This window comes from Nyctibius grandis, chromosome 11, assembly GCF_013368605.1.
Source record: "Nyctibius grandis isolate bNycGra1 chromosome 11, bNycGra1.pri, whole genome shotgun sequence".
Taxonomy (NCBI): Eukaryota; Metazoa; Chordata; class Aves; order Nyctibiiformes; family Nyctibiidae; genus Nyctibius; species Nyctibius grandis.
Window position 1 is genome coordinate 20067134 of NC_090668.1, and position 26402 is coordinate 20093535.

The following is a 26402-nucleotide window of genomic DNA, read 5'->3' on the forward strand; positions in this document are numbered from 1 at the left end:
GTACTTAAAATGCAGGTGACATTTCAGGACGCTCATCAACAGGGATGATTGTTTAAAGTGGTCTCTGTTAAAGGAGATTTTTCTTTTATTTAACTCAAATCAAATACAGTTAAGTGCAATTCCTGGGAAAGGAAAGTAAATCCGCACAGAGTGCACGAGAGAAGATAACTGTCTATCCATTCGAACCACTCATTTCTAGGAAAAGCAATTTAATTTGCAGCGTTATTGCAAAAGCTAATTTGCATATTTTGTTATTGACGACAAAGATGTTAAATATATGTAAGAAACCTCAACACCAGAGGTTCCACATAACCTGAAATCTGTCTAACCGGGACTTAAAAAAAGACAGTTGACCGTCTTTATATATAGATACCTGACCTAAGTTTAAAGGTGGCCCTGCTTTGGAGGGTGGTCAGGCCAGATGACCTCCAGCAGTCCTTTCCAATCAAATTATTCCACTCTTTATATTTTAATCCAGTTTATATCAGTTTAAGTCTAGGGGGAGCACAAATTAATATCAGCTGATATCAATTTAAAAGGCTCTTCAGCTGTGTCTAAATAGCACTTTATGGTGTGATGGTCTCCACCACTCTGCTCCCTCCTCCTCCTTCTCTTCTGGAGGACCCTCCACCAAAAGACTGAAGGGGAACACCCAATATCCTTATTATGATAACTGAGCATCTTATTTTCTTTTTTACTTGAAATTTTAAGTTGTGTCCAAATATCTTCAGCAAAACCAATAACATGCCACTTAACTGCTGTGTGCTTGTTTACTTACAGGTGTCACCTGAGCTGCCTCTTAGCTGTGCTGTGCCTGGTACAGCTCACTGTGCCTGGTGGGATCTCAGATCCCAGAAGCAAAAGAGCAAAGCACTAAATAAGAAAGACCGTTCTCCTTCAACACACATCTCTACTTCCCGGTTATTAACAATTTCATTGTCCACTGCCAATTTTAATTTGATTTTTCAAAAGTTACATTCAAACATCGTATTTATTTGAAAAGGACATAATGCACAGAACAAAACCTCTTTCCAACATTTTTGGAGTTAAAAGAAAATCAGTTACAAACACAGCCAAATTCCTCCAACCCACATAGAAGACTTTTCAACAGCCCTATTGCATTCAGCCTCCAAAAACATTTTAATTGAAGTATGTTTACCTTTATTCATTTAATATTGTCCAAAAAATGTCATCTGTTCAGTATCACTGCCACACAAGGTGGTTATTATAACCCCTCTTTCATCCCGAATGGCTAGAAATGGGAGGCCAGCCTGCCAATATCCCTCTGGTGAAAGTACAGACAGATCAAAGCCATTCTCTGGAATGCTCCAACAAATAAGAATAATTTAATTTCAAAACTAGTTTGGATCGACTAATATTTACTTGGCTTAAAGCCCATTGGAAATGAAAACATTCCATTTTGGTCCATTCATGAAAGAGGTCACGCTGTCCCTCGATCAGATCTGAAAAATCTCTGGTTTTGAATATTGTAATAGGATGTAAAGAAGGTGGATGTGGCTCTTCCCTCTAAATATATTCCCTTCCTCAAACTGAAGGGAGAAAGCAAGTCTGCCCCACCAACGGATGAGTGCAGTGGAAAAGCCAAGCCTGACTTTGGGCTTTAAACTACTATAAAACAATTCAGAAAGGGATTTTATAGTGGCACATCTCTGAACCTTTGGCTTAAGGTAGCAGAAATGCAATTATCTCTAAGAAGGCCCAAATGCTGTTACTAGGTCTAAAAACCAAGACTAGACAGACAATGCACCTGTTTGTCAGAATTTTTGGTGGCATTAGGACAACTCCACCTTTTCAGGTATTTCTTTTTCCAATGCTGCAGTTAAAGACACATGGATTGTGTGTAGGCAAAGCATATGCAACTCTGATTGCAGTATATGCAAGTCTGATTTCTTTCTCAGACTTGTTTTTTGTGCCTGTTTAAAACTATTTACCTTCAAAGGCTTCTTTTTTAAAAAAAAGATGACCCCAGCAATATTTGGAAGTGACAATGAAGCGAACAAAATTGTTAAGCTCAAAAGAATTAAGATGACTTATGTTATTAGCTCAAAAATACTCTCTACCTTCCAAAAAGAAATGACTTTTTTTTTCAATCATGTAAAAACATCTTCTTTTCTACTTCAGGCTCTGGAAATCTGTCTGGTTTTGGGGAATATGTCATAGAGGATCCTTCACAGTGGGACTGCAAGGACAGCCCCAGCAAATGCAGCATTCAAAACCTCCAGATGAAAACCTGGCGAGGGTGAGTTTTTCCTGAGGGATATCAGCTCTACCAGCAATAGGTACATTTCTCTACAATGGACTATGCTGGCTAACAAATTTTAAAGTTTCTCAAAAAAAAAAAAGAAAAAAAAGGCAAACTGTAATTTTATAGCTGAGGCACGTGATTGCTAAGCTGGTTTTCCCCCCATGGTTCATACTGGGAATTTTGAAGTACGTTATCTAACCCACTAGCCACCCACTCTGACCTCTCCACACACACACAGTCTAAAAATACTTATGAAAATGAAGCATGTGTTCGATAGCAATGTTGAAGCACTTGCGCATTACTTTAGCATTCTGCTTGTAGTAAGAAAACACTAACAACTAGTGATGGTGAATTTGTTCCACATAGAAAAGCAAAATTGCTGCTGATGACCACTGCCATCTCCAGCTGTTTTTTCATGCAGGTAAAGCCTAGCCAGGGATGGAAAGTCCATGTGTTAGATGGCTTAGAGATTTACATACAAGGAACGAAACATTCTTCACAATGTATTTCCTTCTAAAGAGCTGCTGTAGACGTCACTGTGATGATGCTTTATTAAAGAGGCTGGATTAGGCACTGGATTAGATGAGCAAACGTAACCTGTCACTGTAACAAGTTTTGTTTTGTTTCCGCTATTCATAACATGAATCAGATCCTTGTTGGGTCATTGCTTATTGCATTATGTTGGGACACAAAAGGAGAAATATGCTTTTGAAACAGGTTTTATTTTCCCCTTTAGGGAACTCTAAATAGCTACCAAGAGAGCTGCACTGTGCCCAGGAGGACAGCACAAAATCACAGTTGTGGTTTCTTCCTCCTCCTTCAAGGAATTCAGGCTCATTGGTACCTTTATTTATTTATTTTTAGATGGAGTTGGACTTGCTGTTACCCCAGCTACTGCTTGACACAGAGTACACAGGATCAGGCTGTAATTACAGCAGGAGGCAAGTCCTTTCACATCCCTGCACTTCAAGTTTCCCCATCAATAAAATGCGAATCATAGTTCAAATGCACTGAGTATCTTTCATCCAAATGACTTTTAAAGGAAAAGCTGGCTTTTCAATCATATTACATGTTCTTTGGAAAATGCCCAGGACCGACAATAATTTAGACAAAATCAAAGGGAAAGTTGAGATAATTTCACCTCAAATTGAGAACTGCAGAACACTCTGAAAGCAGCTGAAGAATGGATAAGGCAACTGCAAGGCAGCTTTAGAAAACATAGCAGAAATCATCCCGCAAGAAAAAAAGTAAAATATAATTGTTTAGATGCTTGATGATCCATTACTATCTACCTCTGCCAGTACAGAAGATCAACAGCTAAACTTTTGCTCCCAGACAGTGTCCCTGTCTTGGCTGAGTATCCTGGAAGATCCCTCCCATCTAAGGTTACTTTGGGTTAGTGCACACATGTGCTTCACCCCCTGTAGAACCACATCTGGAAAGGACACCCACAGCACATGGACACACGGACATCTCCACGCAGAACAAAACCAGGCACAGCTGCACAGACTCCTGACTGCAAAAAGAGATGGGGGTTTGGGCAACTATTTTTAGAGCCAGCATGACAGCGCTCTCGTCTCCTAGAATAACCCTTTCAATTGAGAAAGGCTTGGATCCCAGTTTTCCCAGGTCTGACTAAGCACTCCAGACAGCCAGCTGCAACACAGGAACTGAGCACTATCACCGCTGGCTCATAAAACCAAGCGATGCTCTTCTTCCATGGCAAGAAAATTACCTACGTCCAGCAAACTCTTCCAGGCTGCTATTCCCAGGTTAACAGAAGCAGATGAGCAGCTCACCCCTGAGGGGTGAAGTCTGGGGATGGGTCTTACCTTCAAAATATCCAGCTGAGTCCCCTTCTCTCTCTGCCTTAGAATGGGGTGAGTTTGTCAGTGGACTTCACAATCTTGAGTGTGTTTTCTCTCATGGGAACATTATTAGGGCTTCTAAGTTGCCTCCTGGTACTTCACTCCCAGATGCTGCAACACCGCAGCTTTAAACAACCATCCCCTTTTGCAGACGTGGCCATTTACCCTGCAAGCTCCCAGCACACGTATATAAAAGGAACGGACCATGCGAGGTGGTCAGAGGTATCTGTTACAGCAAGATAACAGCAGTCATTACAGACATCCTCAATTCTGCCAGTACGTACTGACTCAGAGGAGCATTGAGGAGGAAAATCACATCAAACGCAGTTTATTCTGCAGAACTCCAGTGCCCAGAAACAAAGGTAGGGCTGTGAAATCTGTTTGAACATGAGTGCATCTAGAAATTCCTCCTCGCCTGGAGATATCCCCCTTGATAAAGGCAGTGACCCGGGTCAGGAGCGTGGAGAAAGATGGATGTCATTCAGCTGGAGTGTTGCAACCTTCTGCAGATAAAACCTCCAGAGAGAGACTCCAGAAATAAACAGAATGGCAAGCTGCCAAGTACAGGGTAGATTTGGGTCCTTTTTTATAGTCAAGGACTTCAAACACCTTGATCTTAAAGGAATATGAAACAGAGATGATTTTGTTTTCTTAAAATAAATAAAAAAAGTCACAAAAGAAGACAATAAGAATTACTTGTTACAAGAATGGTTTAAAAAAAAAAATAAAATCAATCTCCAAACCTAACTTTATTTCCCTTTTTAATTAACAGCAGTGCTATTATTTCTGCCAGCAAAAGGTTTCAGGTTAACGGCACAGATACTGAGCCCCTCTGTGATGAGAAAGACAGATTTTGCAAAGCAGTCTCTTACCCTTAGGAAAATCACAGACCGTAACGTCTTGCCCACAGGCCACCAAAAGAGCAGAATGATGGTACGTGTTTTGCTGCCAGCCCACTAGCAACTTGAGGTGATACCTTCCATATTTCATTAACTCTGCACTGAGCCAAGTGATCTCCTCTTCCCATGCTAGCCACAAAGCCATGACTGAAACACTGACATATATGCAAAAATAACTTTCTCCTCTCCACCACTTTATTCCCCCAAAGGTGAGAAAGAATTTGGTCCAAAAATAAGATTAGCTTAGCACGCTGATGGCTAAAAAGTTGACGCAGGGCAAAGTAGGGATGCACAGTCAAAAGACTATTTCATTAAGACTCTTTGGGCAAAAGGAATATATGGGCAAACATGGACATCTATAATAAATAGCCCTGACCTGTTGCCTCCAGGCCCAAGCTGGCTCCCACAGATCCATCCTGAGTGCGACCTGTGCTAAAAACACAGCATGGACACCCTCGACTTGCCTGTCTGCAGAGCCAGCATAGTTACGGCTGATTTATTAACGCAATCTCATAGCCACACCACGTCCCAAGCCAGTCCAGATGTCTAATCCTGCAGCAGGGTTTATTTGCAAAGAGACAAATGGTTTGAGGAGAGCAATGGGTGGATTTCCTACTCTGAACTAGTGTAAGCAACACAAACTCCTGCAGAAATGAGTACACTTGAAGAAATCCATTATTAGTAGCTCACATCCTCTGACAGAGCATCTCTGAGTCAGTCTCCAAATCAATCAGAAATGAATCTTTACTGAGTGTCAAGAGACTGTTATAGGTATTACATACTTATTAATCCAGGCAGCTTGAAGAAGATCTCTACAGACTGCCAACAGAAAATCCATCAAAGTAACAGGATCCCCTTAGTGCTGAAAAAGACACATGATTTATCTTTATGGGTGCATCTTCATGACATATCACTTTGGTGCACAGAGCCAGGCAAGTTATTAGATTGGGCTGTTAATAGCCAGCCTAGCTGTATCATTGCTTAGCACAGGGCTCCACATTCTCTGTAGCACTTGTTACCAACACTTGTTCAGAGCATGTTTAGTGCATCTGTTTGGTGCTGGACTCTGCTATGCAAACAGCCAAGGTCATTTCTAATAATCCTTAGCACGCAGGAAGTCATGATAAAATCAACAATAAAATTAACTGCAAAATGGCAAAAAAAAAAAAATCAAAGTTAAGTAGAAAACCAGAAAGGATGAGAAAAGTGCCGTTCAACCATTTATGTTACATGCAATCATCTAGGGAAGTACTGCTATGAGAATTTTACTGTTTGTGTGAAATTGGCAGTATAGTGAAGAAAATATTGATTTAATTTTTCATTTATTTGGGCAATTTAATGTTAGCCAGACCATACATTTAAAACATTGTGTGCTTGCTGTCCTCAGTCACCATGGCCTGTACACTGCCTGAATAAGCAACTACTGACAGTGACCCCAAACCCCTTCCACAGCAAGCCCTGGTACAGAGAAGGAGGTATGGAGGAACAGAAGGAATAACACACTGGGGATTTGCCCTCTAAACTACGCAAGTCTCCATGCAATGCCATCATATGAACACGAAGACAAGATGAAAGATGGGGAAATTTCTCCTACGCAGAACATTCCCTCCTGTACCATCCAGTTTCCACAACAAGTACTGATGTTACCATTAGAGATTTTTCAGAAATTGTGGAAACTACTATCATCAATTCCTATAAAAAACACCCAAATTGATGGTAATGTCTTGCTCTGGCCTCATCCTAAAGTCTCTTCTGTTCTTCACTACACTGTTAGAGAACCGAAACAGACAATTTTATTACTAGCTGCTTGAGTGATTGACAGTATTTCCTGCTAATTACTCACATAGCAATAACAACAAAATTGTAGTGCTTGGGAGAAATAGCAGGCAGTCTGAATGTATTCAGTGACTAACAGAAATTCAGCTATTCTCTTGGCATCAGAGAGATGGAGAGAGTCACAATTCCTGGAAGATAAAGTACATATGATGACATATTATTTGAAACAATCTCCTGTCACTGCAGTATTTTCACGAATAGCCTTGATGTGTCTTAAAGGAAAAAAAAAATAATTGGGTTTGAACACTAACATCCAAAGGCATAAGAGAGTAGAGAAGGATGGTGTTTTCCTAGTACTTCAGCCTCCTCTACAGTACAGCAAAACTCTCAAAGAGACAGAGTTCAGAGTGTTTCAGAGTGCTCATTTTCCTGCCAGCTGCAAAATATCCTCGCCAGACTTTAAATATTTCACAACTACAGTACTTGGAGCTACTGTAATGATTGAGGCACTTTTTAAAGTGACATTTTTTTGCCTTTAGAGAATAGAAACCATTGTAACCCTTATCTTACTGAAAAAGTACTCCTCGCAACCACAACTACTAGACAGATGAAACTTCTGCAACTTTTAGAAGAAACACTTAGAAACAAAGATCCAAATGCGGGTACAGCCCTGCAAGCGTGTCCTGCAGCAGAACTGCCACATGATGGCAGTGCACAGCATCGCTCTTTGCACAGAACAATTCATCACCATTTATTTTATTTTCCACTTAAGCCACAATATGGCATTGCTTTATTAAGCAAGGCGGAGGACGAGTGTTTGCAGGGACGTCTCATGCAGCACAATCTTCAGAAGCAGACGGAGGCACTGCGGGTAGAGCGCAGGAGATCAGAGACATTATTGGAAGACATCATGACTTCATCAAATCAACATCTTCATGACCACTACTCTGACATCAGCTTTGTGGTCAGAACTGCCTCTAGTCTAACAAAACGCCTGTCAGCACTTTGTTACAGAAAATAAAGTGGGGGTGTGTATCTTGATTGATAAGCTGGGAAATTTGTTTGGTCATTCTAAAGGTAACATAAGAATATTTATAAACTCTCTATATAAACACATTCCACAGAGGAAGAGTAGTTGAGGAGTATTTTCATCCTCTCCATGTCCTGATCTCTGTTGCTCATTCTTCCTGAGAGGAAGGGAGGCAACAGTGCCAGCCAACACTGGGGATGGGATGCCATCTTGTAGCATCTTTCCAGATATTAACTAGCTCATTGGCTACCACAAGAAATCAAGAACCCTAAATCCAGAGCCTAAGAGTTGTCATTTCACCCAGTTTTAATAAAACTCTTAGTGTGACAATGTAAAGATTCCTTTTGCAGTTTCAGAAAACAGGCTGAAGCAATCCAATAGCTCCCCAAAAGAGGGGATCATTGTCTCCTCTGCTTTCCCACCCCTACCTTGTACCAGCCCCAGCATCTTTCTTCTGGAAGTTGTACTATTTAAAGTTCACATGTAATGCTGCAAAGCAGTGGTGACTTAAGGGCAGAATTTCAGACAAGTGCTCCAGACTTGGTTAAAGCTAGTTCATTTATTGTTTACCAGCACATTCATACCCACAAAACAGGATCACAGAAGAAAAGGTCAAATAGATAATTATGGGAGGAAGACCTGCAATCCAAATAACCAGCATCTTCAGTTTCAGATAATATGGAAGAAGTGTTGAGAAGGGGCCTCTCAGCTGCAATTTAATCAATAGCTCATCCTGCAGGAAGGTGATGCTGATAGTCAGGAGGCCTCTTCCAATTTCTCCAGCCAAAGCTGCCTTCAGTAAATGCACAGAAGTGATCATTTCACAAGAATTCCTATACGAACATCGCACAGATCTCACGAGCTAGCAAACACCTCACAAAGGAGAAGCAAGTCAAGCAAACAGCCTTGTGAAAACCAATGTGTGCAACCTAAAGTCTTCATTTATGTACTTGGGAACTGGGAAGCAGCAGGCAGCTTGCCAGAGCATGGTGCAGAGCTCAGGTGGCAGCTGCCAGACACCAGTTTCAACAGAAGAGATGACTTCTTGCATGATGCAGACCAGAATTTGGGAAGTGGAAGATTAAAAGAATCTGGATCAAGGACGTAAGTAATAAAGATTTAAAACACGAGGTCAAGCACAGTTTAGCGAGGAAACTATTTTGCCTGAAGAATGAAAGCAGAACCAGACAAGTTGCAATGTGCTTCTCTCAAAAAATCAGTTTATTCAGGCGCCCCGACCAACTTTCTTGAAACCAACCAAGAAGCAGGTTCTTCCACAAGCAACACAAGCAAATATTTTATTTGTAAAAGGTACTCAGAGGCCTTCCACTCATTCATAATTCAAAGAAGTTTTGAAGGTGGGGCAGAAAACTACTTTGTCATTAAGAAGAAATCAAGTACCCAACAAATAAAAGACAAGCAGTTTATCAGATCCTCTCACCACAGAGCTGAACTAAACATCAAGGCTGGGTCTTGCCTAAAGACCTTGAGAGAAAGTACAACAGGGCTTCTGTATATTGATTTTTCGTGAGAAATTCCCACATCAAAGGCATGCGAGGTATGTTCTACTTTTTCTGCTGGACTGATCTCAGATATTCAGGCATCCCAGTGGCCTTTGTCACCATAGATGCCACTAAGCAAACAAATTCAGCGTTAGTAGAAAAGTAACTAGACCACAGCTGCCAACCTCATGACAACATTTTACTGTAGGATTATAAAGGTATTTCATTTTGTCCTTTTGTCCCTTTGGTAGAGATTTCTGAAGATCATTAATTATCTAGCACACAATAGTGCACAAGTCACACCCAAGATGGTTTCAGCCACAGTAACAACCCAGCTGCCAGGCAGACATGCCTGCACAGCACCTCGCTGCACTCACGGGCACGGGGAATCACGGCACTTGGGACAGACACTGCCTGCCACAAGCCTCAAGCTCTCTGTATTGTGAACTTTTTTAATCCGTTAATATTTATTCAAAAGAGGGGTTTTTCTTAAAACATGAACAGCAAAGGTTATCGCAATTGTTTTTCTCAGGAATACACAGTGCACTTCAGTAGGGCATCATTCTGTGTGAAATATGTAAGTGGGAGAAAAACATTATAAGCATTATCCTTTTCTTCCCTTTTTAGATTAAAGCAGGACACACTAGGAAATCTACAGTAGTTCATTCATTAACAGAAGAGAGGACCTACTGTACCCAAAACCCAGGTTATATTAAGAGAGGGTCAATGCATTCTTTCTGAGGCTTTTGAAGTTCATACTTCATTAAGTTGCATGGCATTTTGGCTTGGAAGTAGGAGCTCTCATCTCTATCAAAATTCTCCTTGAGAAACTCTGCAGGTTATGCAGCTCGTAAGTGGCAGTTTATACAAGAGACTCCATCCACAGAGCTGATTAAAGACCAAAGTCAATGGGAGCATTTTTATCAATTAAGTGTTTGCCCTCCCATGCAATCACCAGTTATGACACAGTTGGGTTTGTCACTCCAAATAACCTGGGCATACCTTAGACAAACCAAGCAGAGGAGGAGTGCTGTGATTTAAAACAAGTTTATTCCTTTTAATGAAAAAGGAAAAAGGAAAAAAAAGCTTGCAGTGATACACCATCCTTCTCCAGCTGCTAATCTTTTCCATTTCACACCCACTGATAATTATCACCATGAAAAAACATTCCTGTCTTAAAGGCAGATCTAAGGTTGTAGCCTTGGTAGTAATCAAGAGAAGATGACACTTAACGCTTCCCAGCTCATCCCCTGCCTGCCACTCCAGTCCTGTTCCAACACATTCATACCCAATACTGCTCTCAGGTTATTCTTCTAAAAAGAAAAAAAACAAAACAAAACAAAACATTGATTTCAGAGTGGCAGGAGATGTGAGTGGGTTAGAAGAACGATCAGTAACATCAAAAAGATCCTATAGCTAGCAAAGGCTGAAATGGGAAGCCACAAAGGTCACTTTTGAGGTAAGATTTTCAGGACACTGAATGCAGCTCAACCTTCAGCATTCACTCATGTGCACTCTATATTTATTAAAGTTTGGTTAGAAATAAGGACACAGCTTGTGACCCTTGATTCTTTTGCAATTACATCTCCTGCTGAATACTCTTCTGGATTCTCAAGTAATGATAACATTGATAAAAAGATCAACACTTCACCTTTACAAAGCTCTTTCCCGTTTTCTGTCTCTTGCCTGAATCTTAGCAACAGTTGAGTTCAAGCTAAGTGACTAATTTAAATGACTTCATTTATAAACAGAGACCTTAATGAATCACAACAATAAAAAGGTCACTTAATAATAAACCTCCATTGTTCAGAGCAATGTTAATCCTTTTTTTCCTATCTGCATATTCCTTGATGATCTGGATATTCCAATAATATATTGACAATAGCTAGGATGTACCTTACAATACTCAAGTTGAAATTTCAGCTTTTGTTGGTAGAGAGATACAACTTTTATAAAAGGGTGATGATCAGTGAGGTCACTGCAAGTATTTAACAAAAACAAAACTGAGGCTTCTAACTTCCCATCTCCTATCAACCAAAGACTTCTGCAACCCTCCCATTCCACCCGGGCCCTGTCAGCAAATGGAACTGTTCAGTCCTTCAGCTTGGAGACCCTGGGCTTCCCGAGCACAAAGCCCCAGGCAGATCAGAAATAAGGTTTGAAACATTGTCCTTCATCCACTACACTGTGCTCAACAGAGTTCTCATATCAATGGAACAGCACTGAAATACAAGAGGGATGTAGGTAAAACAGTTTTAGATTTAATCCGGCATCTGTGCATCAATAGAGATGTTCCTGACTACGGTTTGAGGCAGGCAACCAAAGGACTGTCCAGCTACACAGACTTCTTTTTTTGCACATCCTGCAGTAAAATGCACCTGAAGAAATCAATGTATATTAAGGACCTTGTATTACAGCATATCCCTTTTTCCACAGAATATCCATAGTTTCACCAAAGACTATGTAAAGCATGATCTATATAACTACACACTGGAAAGACGACGACCCATGAGAGCAGCAGCAACAGAAATCAGATACACTCAATCCAGCCAAATGACAGTTGCTTTTTGTAACCTTATTTTTGTAACCTTAACCCGTGCTAGTGAAAAAGCTGGGAGATAAAGCTCGTTCTCTGTTAAAACCCTCCCTGTGCTATGCTCATTATGGCTCTGGAGACCACCTCTGCATCAAAGTCAAGCTTGTATCACAAAGTTTAAGACCACTGCTGCAATAGGGAGAACTTGAGGCTTCATCACCACAGTTACGTGAACTGCAGAAGACCTTGTCAATGACTTTCCCGCTCTACTACCCCACTTCAGAACATCACTGCTGGCTGCAAGACAGCAGCTCATGTTAGTACCCCATCCAGATACCCAGGGAAGGAGGAAGTGGGCTTGAACATCTTTATTTCAAATTCACTACCCAGCATTAAGCCATAGACTCTGCAAAGTAACACTGCCTTTTATAAAGGCAATTACATGTTGACAGTGGTACAGACAGGATAGCTGCTTGACCTAGAGCCTGTTTAAGCACCAGCATTAACGGTTTCACACCGTGGTGAACCTTCCCCGTGCTATATTGAGGAACGCTTCACTGCTCTATCTCTCCTGGCACGAACTCCTCTGCCCCGTGACCATGCTGCTGTGAGCAGCACCAAGCTCCGGGGCTGGGAAAGCCCGTTAAGCAGTATTAATGGCAGGTAACGAACAGCTCTGGGCAAGAGATACAACGCTCCTGGCAGGATCAACCGAACAAGCTGGAAGCCATCTGTTTGGAGAGAAAGGCTCAGCTCGTGTCCCAGCCCAAACCTGCAGCAATATAATGCTTTGCTCCGGTTCCTGGCAACCTCATTGACCAGTGAACAATCAGACAACGCTTAAATGGGACAGACTTATTTAATCACAAAAAGACAACACTCATTATTAATACAGGACGTGTTTTCCACCTTATTTCTTTCTCTTTACACTTACAAAGGCCAGTAGTCTCATCATTACAGGCTGTGACACCTAACAACTTGAGATGAGCTGAACTGTCAATTAACAACCTGTGGAAAACAAAACTGATCTTAAAAAGTACAAAGCATTTTTACTGAGAGCAAACGGGAAGACTAAATATTGTATTTTCAAGGTCCTCTAGTTTCCCTTTTTGAATGTGTTTGAAAGAGCTGATTTGCGTACATACCTGGCCAGGGGAGGAGGAGGAAGAGAGAAAAGGGAGTCACTGATGTATTAATAGTGTTGTCATCAACTTATTTGCATTGCAAATAAACACTAAACTGAATGCCATATAATCATTATTTTACATCGGGCTACATTTGACCTCAGCCCAGTCCTCCTCACTATCACGTGGGGATGAGGACTTTTAAGTATAGCACTCCAGTATTACATATTAAATACAAACCCACACAAAACGGTGGGAAAATAAACTAAGTCAGAAGATAAGACTATGAAAACAAAGCCTCCAGATTAGTTAAGTCATACACTGGTCAAAAGACGTAAGGATAATTTTATCCTGCTTTCTACCACTCATGTGTTTCTACCGTAACATCTATATCATATATTTGCACGTAAGTTTCATTCTCTTTTCACGTGTCCTAAGTTTAAATTAAGTTTCTTCAAAGTCAAGGTGCATTCAGTATGCTTGTGATTCAACAAATTCCAGGCAACATTTAGTTTCACAGTAGTACAGAATATGGTGGTGTACTCCAGAAAAGCCATTCTCTCAAAATCAGGTCACCCTATGCAGTGTTTTAATCTTGCTTCAAGCACAAGACTTAGTACAGTAAGAAGAGAATAAATCCCAATACAAACTTCCAGATGGTAATTAAAGCAGACAAAATCTAAAAGCTTCCATGGCATTAAAGGTCAATATGATCCATTATTTACCACACACAACGCTTTCCAAGATACAGGTCTATCACCAGCTCTAATTGTTTCTCCTTCCTTCCCCTCAAAAGCCACATTTGCAAGCAATTTTCCCTCCAAATTTTCCATCCTTGCATCCAGCTCTACCCTGGTGAGTGAGGTCTGTGGGTAGGACCATAAGCACAGGACAACTTCATCAGCTAAGCCTGCTCTGAGCATGACAAAGCTATATGGAAAGCAAACGGTTACAAACCTGGCTGGCAGCTTTGGCACAAATTTAACACACATGCGTACACCCCCACAAATCCAGGTCTAATTTGACAGTCCCCATGTTCCGCAACAAAGCTGCTATTCAAGAGCGAGAGGAAGCTTGTTCCTTATTAATGTAGCCATCGAGGTTACAAGCTTCCAGGAGGCTGACGTAAACCGTTCCCTGCCACAGCAGTCGCAGCACAGCCGAGCTGTTTGCTGCTTCCAGTTCCTCCCTGCCACGTTTAAAACTCCAACCAGAAAAATATTATCACAGTGGGCAAGCACTGCACACCGGGATGCCCTATTTTCCACACAAGCAATTGCTTCTTATGGCCTCTCAACACATCAAGTCGCAAGAGCTCAGTCATGTGCTTGAGCACGCTTTTGGGAGGAAAAAAATAAAAGCAGGGGGATGGCTGCACAGTGACAGCATTACAACATGTCTCAAAACTTCTTTAAAATTGTCTGCTGGAAAGACAGAGGAGCTCTGTGACTTACCTGAGCGTTACCACCGAGCATTTGCAATTCAACAAATACAAATAAAGTCTTTGGGGATGAAAGAAAAAAGGAGCAGCATCTCCAAAAAGGGTGGATGGAAGCATTTTGTGTGAATAGCGAGAGGAAAAAACTGTTTAAATTTTGTACTCACATATAACGGAGCTTGCTGTGGATTAAGTTTCATGACCTCAGAACACTGAAACAAAAAAGAAAAGACAAATTTAAGATACTTTTGTAAAATTTTAAGTGCTACTTCATATGCTGCAGAATTTTACACTTCCAAAGCCGTATTAGCACCTCTACATTATTTTTTCCAATAGTCACTTTTACACAAAATTTTCTATTTTCTCTCTTTCAGATCAAAGAGGATCTGTCACTTTTTTTTTTAATTTTTGCTCACGTTAAGAAAAGACAACTCTAAAATGATTTGTAGAGCAAGGTGCTCATCTGAACTGTTGGCAATGATGGCACTGAGGATACCCGAAGTGAAAATCGCTTCCTCTTCACATCCACCTCAGTTCATTTTTCCTCCTAGCAACCTTCGCATCGTATCTGCATTTTATGACAGTTATTAACCCTTAATTGCCATCTGTCCACACATTCCCCCACTCCCACTCAAAAAATGTTTGTAAAGATTTGTAGTTCTCTCTGCTATTGGAGAAGACCAATTACTCTGGCAAATACTACCTTGCTCAAGTTAATTTGGTGCCTTTTTTTTCCCCCTCCCACTGGATTGTTTGTTCAAGAAACATTTCAAAACTATTTAAAAATCAAATTATTAAAAATGCTCCTTGCAAAACTGAGAGAAAACTTCCAGAACAGATGATGCTCATGATTTTGCTCATGATTCTGCATCAGCATTTTTCATAGTCAAATACTGTTACTCATCCTACCAAGGTGATTTTAGTCAAGAAAATTTCCTCTTTCAGGTCTTCCCCTGGAGTTTCTATATAACCTGGTGAAAGTTATTTGTATTGAGCTTTGAATTGGTTGAATCAGAATTTCATGTGCATTAGTTACTCCATTGCAGTAGAAAATATTCACCCTAAATGAAAGCTGTAAGTTTTCATTTAATGTGTGTATTAAGCAGTCCAGAATCCTAAGACGAAGGAATGCAAAACAATTAAAAATGGAATTTCTGCTGTTGCTCATGTCTGCAGTATTGTTAATACTCTGCAAATACTTCAAACCCTTTTTAAAAAGGGATGAAATACCACTCTGCTTTTCACACAGAAAACACAGGATCTTGTTCATACTTCATTCCCTTCCAAATCCCACAGTTTGCCTTCAGTGAGACAGAAATTAAACCACAGCCTAAGTTTTCTTAGCTGATTCCAGCTATCCTTGCTCCCTCACATGCTCTCCTTATTTTACAAAGAAGTGGTTTTGTACCAGTTGCTTTAAAATGATGTAGGTTTGAGAAGCTGAGAGGTGTTGACAGGAGGAATCAGGTATCTAAGCTGGACCTTTTGTCTCCTTTCTTACTGACTGCTTCACTGGTGCTTCAGCCTACTCCCTTCAGCAAAGCCATGGAGGGACCTGTATTACACCAAAACTAATGCTTTATTTGACATTTGGGTTGCAATGCCATAGGACTGATCAGCCATGAGCCCCCTCCCTGCTTTCACGATTTTTGTACAAGATGCCATCAGCACTCTTATAAAAAGCAGAAACCACAGTTCATGTGCTCCATCACCAGGTCTACGCTGCTGGGTTTATCCAAAGTGAGAAGCTGTTACGTTACACACTTCATACACTCAGGACACTTCAGCTCAAAGTCCCAACGTGCAAACACTGCCCAAGCTCCTTTGAAGAAGTTTTTCACCAGTCCTTTTTGATGGAGCAGACAATATGAGTATTAGTAAGAATGTTCCTTTTGAGACCATTGGTGGAAACCAGTAAAAAGAGCTTTCCTGTACTCAAACAGGCTGCACTGAAGGTATCAATGGTCTGTATGAAACATCAGCTGCAGAAGAGCATGCCCTCAACAGAGCATTTAGGTTCCTGTAATTCAAGGAATAAAGTAAGATGGCATCCTCTGATCTTTGCCATCCGACGGAAGCGCAGACCATTTTGTCCTGCTCCATCACCTTCCTGGCACATGCCTGATAGCAGCTGAATAGAGAGAAATGGAAAAGACGAGAAAGACACGTACAGATCAGGAAAGGATGAGCTGGCATTAAAAACTCCCACTAGATAACCTCTTTCTGTGGTAGAGCTGGTTTTGGCTGTAATAAAAGTGCCACAAGTCACAGAGTCCAGAAGAAGGAAATACTTGATGTGTAAGGGAGGGAGAATATGGACACTTCTCATCAAAAAAGGGAGGCCTATGAGTTGAAACTCATGACCAGTTTTTGTTGGGGTTTTTTGGCAAGAGAAGTGCACAACAGCAGCAGTGAAATAAGGTGACACAGCTGAACAACTTGGTCTTGTCAAACAAGAAAAGAAAAATACTGGAAATACTTCCTGCAGGGAGACTTCACTCCCCCTGCATTTGGCCCCTACATCAGTAACTTAAAATGATTTCTCATTTCATAATACATGTCAGTCCATTTTTCAAAGGATGCAAACTTAGTTTGCAAGGAGAGAGGCAGGTTTGGAAGATACTTTATTTCATCTTGTTAGGATGTGCTTTGGTAAAAACATATAAGAAAAACAGAGTGACAGATAAGCCTGAATCAGAAAAGGACTAAATTTAGGGTTCTACACAAGTGAACTTCTCTAACCAGTGGATAGGCAGGGAGCAGCCTCTGAAAAACTTTAACAAAAACTTTAATAGAGTAAGAAAAGGGAAAACAAAAGACCGACCATACTGGTCATAATCAAACAAAGATTCATAAGGACCTTAATATAGTCAATTAGTAAGTTGGACTACTCTAAGTGTAAAAATAAGGGAAAAAAAAGAAAAAAAAAAAGAAAAAAATGCTAAACTGTGTTTTCTCCTATATTAGAGGAGCATATCCTTCAAGCTCTGAGCCCCAGAAAGCAATTTCTATCATTTTGGGCAGGCAGCACTTGCTCTATCAGATAATGCAGCCTGCAGAGGGAACACCTGGCCCTACTGTGAAATCAGGACTGCACATGAACTGCCTTGAAAGCCAAACTAACAAGAACAGGGGCAAATACAAATCCCACCTCCCTTGCCCAGCTCCCACTCAGCACAAGAAGTCATGCTACGGGCACCCTCAGGGCAGCCAGCAGATTCTGCTCCAGTAGCAGTTGCCTGTACTTAAAACATTCATACTATTTCTTGCAAACAGCTGAATCTTTTGAATTTCAGCATCTGGGAGGTTTATCACATGCTCTACAGTCATCCAGACACTTATCTTGCAATGTTTCTGCAATTGTATTAGGTTTTTCCCGTTAGGATAACACAGTGAAATCTCTTGCTTTTGGCAAATTTGAAAGTAGGACATGAAATAAAAGTCCAGGTTCAAGCTCTTAAAAGCAACAGTGGTTTTAGACATTATAAAGATCTGCATAGGTCAGTAAAATTGAAAGCTACTTAAGTCTTCTCAAAATGGGAAGGATACCTTTCTGCTCTGTTAAGCATTAAAGAATTAATACAGTGACTTGCATTAAAGTCTCTTCTAGAGAACTTCAGTGTTATGTTGCACAAAATTCCATGGATGAGTATAAATGACTATGCTTGATTTCTCTGGGTATGGTAACAGAGAAAAAAAAAAAGCATGTATTTGCTTTACTGTGGTTCCCAAAACCTCAGCCAGGATTAGGGCTCCATTGGTTACCTGCTGTAAAAATGTCAATGCAAACAAAGTTTCTGCCCTGAAGAGTTTACAAACAAGCACAGGCAATGGGAAGGGATACAAACACCAAGTGCCGAAGCAGTAAATCCTCTTCCATCCACTATTCCCAGCTACCGCTTAATTTAACCTTAATTAGTTGCATTATTTCTTATAAGCATCCCAGATAAAGTGTATCTTGAGGACAAATCTAGAAGTGAGGCCAGTGGTCCCCCAGTAAGGTTAGCAGGGCAGTAAGCTTACATCAAACGCCAGTTTCACCACCCAGTTTGTGTATCCCAGCATCCATTCCTTGCTGCTTTGCTCCACGAAGCATACCAGGAGTACATAAGAAAGAAAACATCATGCTACTCTCTAGATCTTAGCCTCAGAGTAGTCTGTTTAGGGATTTTTTTTATTTTTTTTTTTAATCAGAAAGGAGAGCTACAGGATGGGCAGAAACAAGAACGACCACTCTCAACTCCAACAACCAACGAGGGCTGCAACAAGCAGGAGGACAAGGGGCACATAATCCATGTGGTATGTCTGGGAAAGCCCACCTACCCCCTTCCCTCTCCCTTATGCACTAAATACACTTCAGTGTTAAGTGTTTTTTTCAAGCTTTTCAAGTTCAGTTTTAAGGTTTTTTTTAGGTAAACTTCAGTTTTAGATATACTTCAAGTTTAAGCTTTGCTGAATCTTATCTGAATCTCAGCACTTTTTTTTTTTCATTTTAGCATTTGATTTTAGAAACAATGATCTGTATTTGCAAAGCTTTAACCATGCACTCCCAGCTGTACAGAAAACCAGTCTTAGCCATAAAGAGCTTGTGGTTGCGGGTAGGAAAGAACAGCCAAAAAACACACGGAGAATCTGATGAAGTTACAGATCGCATGGAAAGCATTCGAACAGATAAGCAGAAATGCAGAGAAAGCAGGATGGCTTTCCAGCTGTAAAGGGGACCGCACCACAGCATCGACAGGCTGAAAGGCAAGGGAGGATTTTTTTTTTTTTTTTTTTTAAATGTAACAGAATTTACTTTGTACAAACCCATTCTGTAACAGCGGTTTGTAAGGACTGCAGTCCTTGAAAGGACTAAACTTTGTGACTTCAAGGCTCTGGAGTAACACTTCACCAGGTAGTTCAAACTATGTATATCCCATAGAAATTAGAGAAGCCCTATTTATGCTGGTTATCTGTAAGACAGTAAGCTATAAACAGACTTTCTTTTGTACTATAACATTGCCTCCGATAAATATACCCACGGTGAGACAACCTGCCTTATAGCCTATCCTCACCCTGTAGATAAACAACCCATAAGCTGTAAAAGGAGCTTAAAGAAACCCAGGGATTTCCCGGGAGCACACATCCACTCCCCTCCTTGAGCTGAACCACTTCCTTCTATATGGCCGCGTTACAAAAAGAAAATCAAGCTTCCAAAAACACATCACTTTCATTCAACAAAGCACAGTGTCCTCAAGGGCACTCCCCCACACTCTGGTTTTACAAAATGTTAATTTATGAAGTGCTTAGAAGTATCCAGGGGGTTGACTTTCAGGAACTAAAGTGCTTCTGCTCTAAACGATACAAGATAAATAAAGATGGGGAAACAGCAAGTAGGGGGACCGAACAGAAGACCAACCAGCCATACACAGATGAATTCCTGCTGGAGCCATGAATTTCATGCAAAGAGAACTAAAATAGCAACGTCTTTCACAAGTTTATTGTTCTCCCCTAGTGTCAAGGGAATTACTGAGCTGGAATATTCCCCTTTTCTTATGAGTGGTATATGACATTACTGCATTGCATTACCCATCACCAGACTCCTCGCTTTTTTTTGTTTAACACAATTATTTAAATAAAAGGCCCCTCTTGATTTGGGGTTTTGATTTTTTTTTTCTTTTTCACCTGTAGCAAAAAGTCTGAAAATGGAAAGACACAATGACTTGAGGGGTTTTTATTACTTATATTTTCTTGTTTGGCATTTTTCCTGGGTATCTTCCTACAAAGTTCAGATCTGCACTAACTTACTCTCACACTGTGGTGTTGGGTGAGACACAGGTTTCCTCACACACTTTGTCTCATGAGCTTCACTGACACTGAATGAACTCCAGAACTCACCTTCATAAAAGCAACAAGCTTTCTAATCCACGTATTAATGCCCTCTCCTTAAAATCCACATGAAAGGAGACTAAAAAAATCCAGGTCAAAACCTACAAACAGCTTCAGCAGGAGAAATAAACCCATAAATCAGTTCTTCAATGATGTGTGTGGAGAAATTTGTGTAAATAGAGTAGCTGCAATTGCAGTGACTAAAATAAACCTTAAGACAGAAGACGACCATACATCCTTCCAGGCATCATACCACTAAATGCAGAACGACCTTCCCCATAGCTATACTAATGTGTAATTTTACGTATCTCATCAGAAATAGAAGGCTGGAGGAACTAGGAGAAATAATCCATCCCAAGGTTATTTTGCAGACACATAGGAAAGTGATACCACCAGCAAAAGCCATCGACCGTGGAAAGGAGAGGAAGTGAGGAACGAGAAACCACACTTCAAACATGTGGCAGCAAACAAATTACCAGCATATTGCAGCATTGTGTTTACTATCACAGCTGAGACAAGAACTAAAAAAACCCCAGATATTTGTGTATGATCATCTGAATTTATGTTACTTGCTGAAGGTTATGTTTTGTCACTAAATTCATTGCTTAAAAAAAATATATATATCCCTCATGCAGCACAGCATTTCCACAGGTGATACTGCTTCCCAGCTGTGTCCTGTCTGTAAACAAAACCATATGCTGCCATTCAAATACAAACACACAGGAGTTTCTTTTGGCTGCAAGCAATGGAAAGGAGGTTTAAAGGTATTTTGTGTTGGCCTGGCTCTACCATCACTTGCCTCCAAAGGTGTGGAGATAACTCAGCAAAGTCACCCTCGGGACAACCAGACATATGCAGATGAAAAAAAAAAAAGAAAGAAAAGAAACCTCACGACACCCTTCTCCCCCTAGAAAAAAATGAAAAAGAACATATTAAATTGCAAAATCAGCCTAAAATCGTATTTTTTTTATTTCAACCATGTTGGAAACCTCAGTACCATGGCCTTCACATACAACAGCCCACCAAACAGAAGTCAGGGAGTTGCTACAGCAGAACAACTTGCAGGTTATGCCGCAGCAGAGGGGCTGGGAGCCTAGCTGGAACACAAACTAACAGAGCATCACTGATTTAATTGACTGATTATTTAATAAAATGCTCTGGATATAGATTAACTCGCTTTGCTTAATGTAGCTCAGCTTCCTGGCAGCAGGAACTGGCCCAGTGCTGTTCCTGGGCTGGGAGCTGGGCTGCCCAGGGGCTGCACCCACCACTGTTCCGGGGTCACCCACGCTCCAGCCAAACCCCCAGCCACGCCACTTCCCTTCCTCAAATTTATCCCAATTATCCTTCCCAAAATAACAAAGCTTAACACAAAGCTAAGGTACAGGCTAGCATATACATACATGCATAAAAAAATAAGCTTAAGCCTTTTTAATGCTATAGTAAGTCCCTTACCCAGCTCTGCCTGCCCTGTCTTACTCCAGAGACGAGTACCTGGCCAAATACCCATAGCCTCAGGACTAAGTTTCTTCCTTTGCACCATTTCAGTCTCATAATTGTCAAAAAAATCATGTAATAGATTACTTAATTCCTACCCAAAGCCTGGAAAGAGAGGAAGCAGTGCAGGGTTAATAAAAGCAGCGCTGTTCCCTATGCCTAGCAGAGGAAGGCAGCAACCTCTCTCAAATGTACACATCTGGTTTCCCTGCTCTCATCTCTTCACCCATTAGTAGATATAAAGAACAAACTCCCAAAACTCAAATCACAGTGGCTATCACTCTACTGTCCATCTGCCCAATTTCAGATAAAGAAAGATACTGTAAAATTTGGAAAAACAGAGTAAAAGGATTATTAACTAGCTCTAATTATACAAACTGATCTCATCCTCTTGTCATAAGTCTCTTTCCTGTGTCCGGAATCTATTTGTGCAATAAAAGACCAGCCTTTTGTAAACGTCCAAGGGTCATCAACACAGCACGATTAATTTCCCATTTTACAATACACACATACTGTCAACCCATTCACTTGTACTAAGATATAACCCTGTCCTCACTTGTCAATATTTTCCTTTAAAATATTACGAATGGCAAACAATATTGAAGATACCAATTTGTAAAATCCAAACTATGTTTCAAAAGGAGCTATCATGCTGCTATAATAAAATAAAATCACAGACCACATCTTCAGTTCAAGTAGCTACATCCTAATACAGTTAAGAACTAACAGTCGACGTGAATTAAGTGCAGCATGTACGCAAAGCACACGATGTTATACTCAAATTAAGTCCTCCAACAGGTTCTGGAGCAGCTGTTTCACATATGCATGAGACATTTATCTCAGGCTCAAATATTAACTTCCAGAAATCCTCAGCAGATATTCTAGATGCCTCTTCAAATGAGTAAAGTCTAGTTTATACCTTCCAATACACTTTGTAGTTTGAATACACATTTTGGCAGTAAATTGTGGGGAAGTTCTCAATGATAACCAGCTCATGTTTGTAAGAGCAATTATTGACTTTGGGTACTTAACTATGAACTTCTTGAAAAGCCCCCATTTTCAAAGGACAAGTAAAACCTGAATTTTCTGCAGAACTGGGGTCCATCCCAAAGGGTATCAAGCTGAGCAGCTGAAGGAGAAGCATCATTAAAGTTTCTAGTTACCTCTGAAAGCAAAGATGCATTATATGGGACTGACACTGCCTCCAGACATGCAGCACGAGGTAAAGAATGGTGGGGAGGGAAGAACAGGACCTGGGGAGTATTTCACCCAAATGTATAAAAGGATCAGCATGATGGATAGTTGTCACCAGCACTGAAATGCCTGCAGCCTTACCTACACAGTGAGAGAGAGCAAAGCCTCTTACTACTGATTCCAACAACTCTTTACTATATATAGCACATGCCCTAAAACTAGCTTTCTCCACCTTACCATTCTCCTGACTCTCAGAACTGTGTACTTCAGGAACTACATTGAAGCAATGATGGTTTCAGCAAAATAAACAAGACCTCCAAGCCCCTAGAGCTGAATGATAAGACCCTCCTTTTCTCTCTGCGTCCCACAAGCCACAGCACTTGCACTGCGTTCCCAAAAACACAGGCCTGGAGTAGGCCAGGCCTACATGAGGCCCAAGCACCATGCACATTTTATGCTGACAAATCTTATTAAATATTTCCTAGCATGTGCAAACCCAGGTAGTTATCCAATGCATATTTTAACAAGTGCATGCACCAACCTTAACTGCTAAAGCCACAGGTAAGAGTTGGAAAAACTGGCATCAGACAAGATTCAAGAGACTCCTCCGCTCTCACTTTGGTCAGAGCAGCTTCAGTACCCAATTGTTTAAACGTGCTTTTCCTCTCTGAAGAAAAAATACATCAGAGCTCACTTTTCCCTTTAGGCTCCCTTTTGCAAATGCTCCCACTCTGCAGCTCTAGGCATCAAGCCTTACTCAGGGAAAGTCTGTTGGCACTTTTTTTCCAGAAGAGGAAAACTTCATCAGAAACTCTGGGCTTCCTGTGCCAACCTCACTCCCTGTGGCACAGCACAACCACATCTGCCAGTGCAAAATTAGAATTGTTTCTTCTTAAGTGCTCCTTTTCTTTCACTCACAAAACTACGGGAAAAAAACATTCTCCTCTAACAATACTTTAGGTGTCACAGAATACGCTCATTTTACTGGAGCCTCCCTTCTGTGGCATGCTGGTCTCAAAAAACGCACATCATTCACCTAGCAAGTGCAATGATGGAGTCACTTGGTACTATATCTCCAGAGGGGAAAAATGAGAGCTGCAGCTCTGTTCCCAGGACACTGTATCACACTACACGTCCAGGGAACGCCCCACAAAAAGTAAAACCCCAAGCACCAGAGAGTATCACATCTCTAAAACAGACAAGAGACAACACTCATTCAAATCTGATTTTTAAATTAAAGCATCAAATAATAAAAATCCAAATAAGCGCAGTTTCTACCCATTCCACTACCCCACCTTCTGGGCTGGAGCCTTTCTGCAGCTAGCTCAACGCTCAAAAAAGCAAACTCTGCAAACAGACACCCACTTCCACCTGAAATCATGACTTCCAACCACCTTTACAAAGTAGCCTCTCAGACTGGTCCCTGTGGAATCACCGGGTTAAGTGCCCACAGGTCCCGGCCTCCCCAGTAAATCATTTATTACCCCAGCTCGGGGACAAGCAGCTATGCAGAACCGAGAGCCCACGCTGTGCAGCTGTTCACCAGCCAGGCACCTCTCTGCAATTATATTAGAACGCAGGATTAAGCTTGGGGAGTGGAAATACATCCCTTTATTACTGGTGTTTGTTCCCCCCTCCAAGTAATGCAGCTATTTTAAATGTTACAGAGTTCATTAACATTAAGTTCATTAAGTAGTAACCAGTGTATGAATAAAATGAAAAAGATGATCATCATAAGCACAATTATGGAAATACTAGACCAGCAGGCAGAAAAGGAAAGGGTATGAGAACGCTGCTCCTGAACTCCAGTTTAGTTTTTTTTTCCGGCTCCTTCAGAGGAGGCACACCCAGAAATCAGATGTGATGCAGAGGCTGGTTCCCAGGTTCACAGGTCAGGTGAGAAGTTCTCGCTGCCTGTGCCAGCGCTCCCCAGAGATTTCTCTCCTGCTGCTGCTGTGCAAGGAAGAAGTCATCCCCTTGGTCACCCCCGGGAAGGGGCTGGCATCTTCCTCATGGTGATCTTCCTCAGCATCAAGCACTGCTTGATGCAAGCTCACCATGCTCCAGAAATTAGCAGCAAGTTAAGAAACTAAAGTCAAATCAAGCCACAAATTGCTTCTCTTACATGGCAGCTGGTGTTGTGCATTCCTCCTTTAAACAGAGCCCCATACATTTGGCTAACGAGCATCAACACTCATGATGAACTTGGAGACCAGCTCTCAGCCAGCCACGTACTCTTTCCCAATAAAGCAGGTTTCATTCATAATTTTGCCAAAGACTTTACTTCTTTCTCAAGTTCTGAAAATAGCTATAATTCCCCTGCCCAACCCCACTGAAAAAAGGAAACCCAAATACAATAAATACTTGTCTCTCTACAGTAACAGCAGTTTATGATTAATCCACCCAGCTGTTGCCACAGCTCAGTAACGCCAAATTATTTGGACCCAGTATCATTAAAGCGCCAGTCTTCTCAGGGAAGTCCATGGAAAATGCGAGACAGTGCAGAAGGTAAACAGGTTAGAGACAGTGGGAGGAGAAAAGAGGCAGCTTGCGGTGGTTTTCCTCCCTCAACAGAGCTCAAACATGGCAAGTGCCCATTTCCAAGCAATGCTCTAGCAGCTTCTTTGCTTCAGGCTAACAGTTTTTGCAAATTCAAGTCTTTTTGGAGAGAATGGGTGTAACTCCATGAGTCAGAGCAGCTACTGTCAGTACTGCAATAACCACATATTCGCTTTTAGGTCAGATCCATCCCCTGATCTGGTTCACCACACCAAGAAGCTGGTGTTAACAGAAAAACAAACCCAGAAGCCTCAATGCTGTGACCGCTCCAGGACAGACAGATGGCCATTGTGACAACCGGGAGGCACGTCCGACCAGCAGCCGGTGGGACCTAAGTCCCATGGACCTGAGCTCTGATCCTGACTGGCTCCCACAGAAATCCACGGTCTGTAACCATGTGCCTGCCCCAGGGACATGAAAGTTTTATCTTAAAATAATAGGGAAAAACAGCTGATGCTTTAAGTGTTAAGTGCTGTTTTACACCACAGCATATGGTTGATGTAAGGGCCAACACCACACACCCCTTTCCTTTTCTTTTTTGCTTTTTCTTCTGTAAAGAAGCTGTATTTTATGACAAAATAACTTGTCAAATTTGCTTATAACATGTGCTTTGATATCAGCATCCTGTCCTGCTGTCAAGCACGTGAGCCGGACAAACCCATTCCCCCAAACCCCTCACCTCAACCCTTGCTTGTACCTGAAAGAGCTGCCAAAACATTTAACCTTACTTTAACTGCATGAAGCAGTACAGCGGCTCCAAGATGTCCTTCAGGTCGTTCCCACACTGAACAGGGCCGGTCACAATACTCAGCTCCTGGAAAAGAGGGAAAAAGAAGGAGTCA

The 26402-nt window shown here is 41.3% G+C and overlaps 1 protein-coding gene across 5 annotated transcripts in view; it reads right to left on the minus strand.

Moving 5' to 3' along the window:
- Window positions 1-26402, minus strand: part of AKAP13 (A-kinase anchoring protein 13) — a 219313-nt gene that overhangs the window by 141584 nt on the left and 51327 nt on the right. For all 5 annotated transcript variants that reach the window (XM_068410072.1, XM_068410076.1, XM_068410075.1 and 2 more), the window contains 2 exons: window positions 26289-26374; window positions 14607-14651 (listed from right to left, as the gene is read on the minus strand). In XM_068410072.1, coding sequence (XP_068266173.1) covers window positions 14607-14639 — 33 coding nt within the window. In that variant the 5' untranslated portion in view covers window positions 14640-14651; window positions 26289-26374. The remainder of the gene's footprint in view (window positions 1-14606; window positions 14652-26288; window positions 26375-26402) is intronic.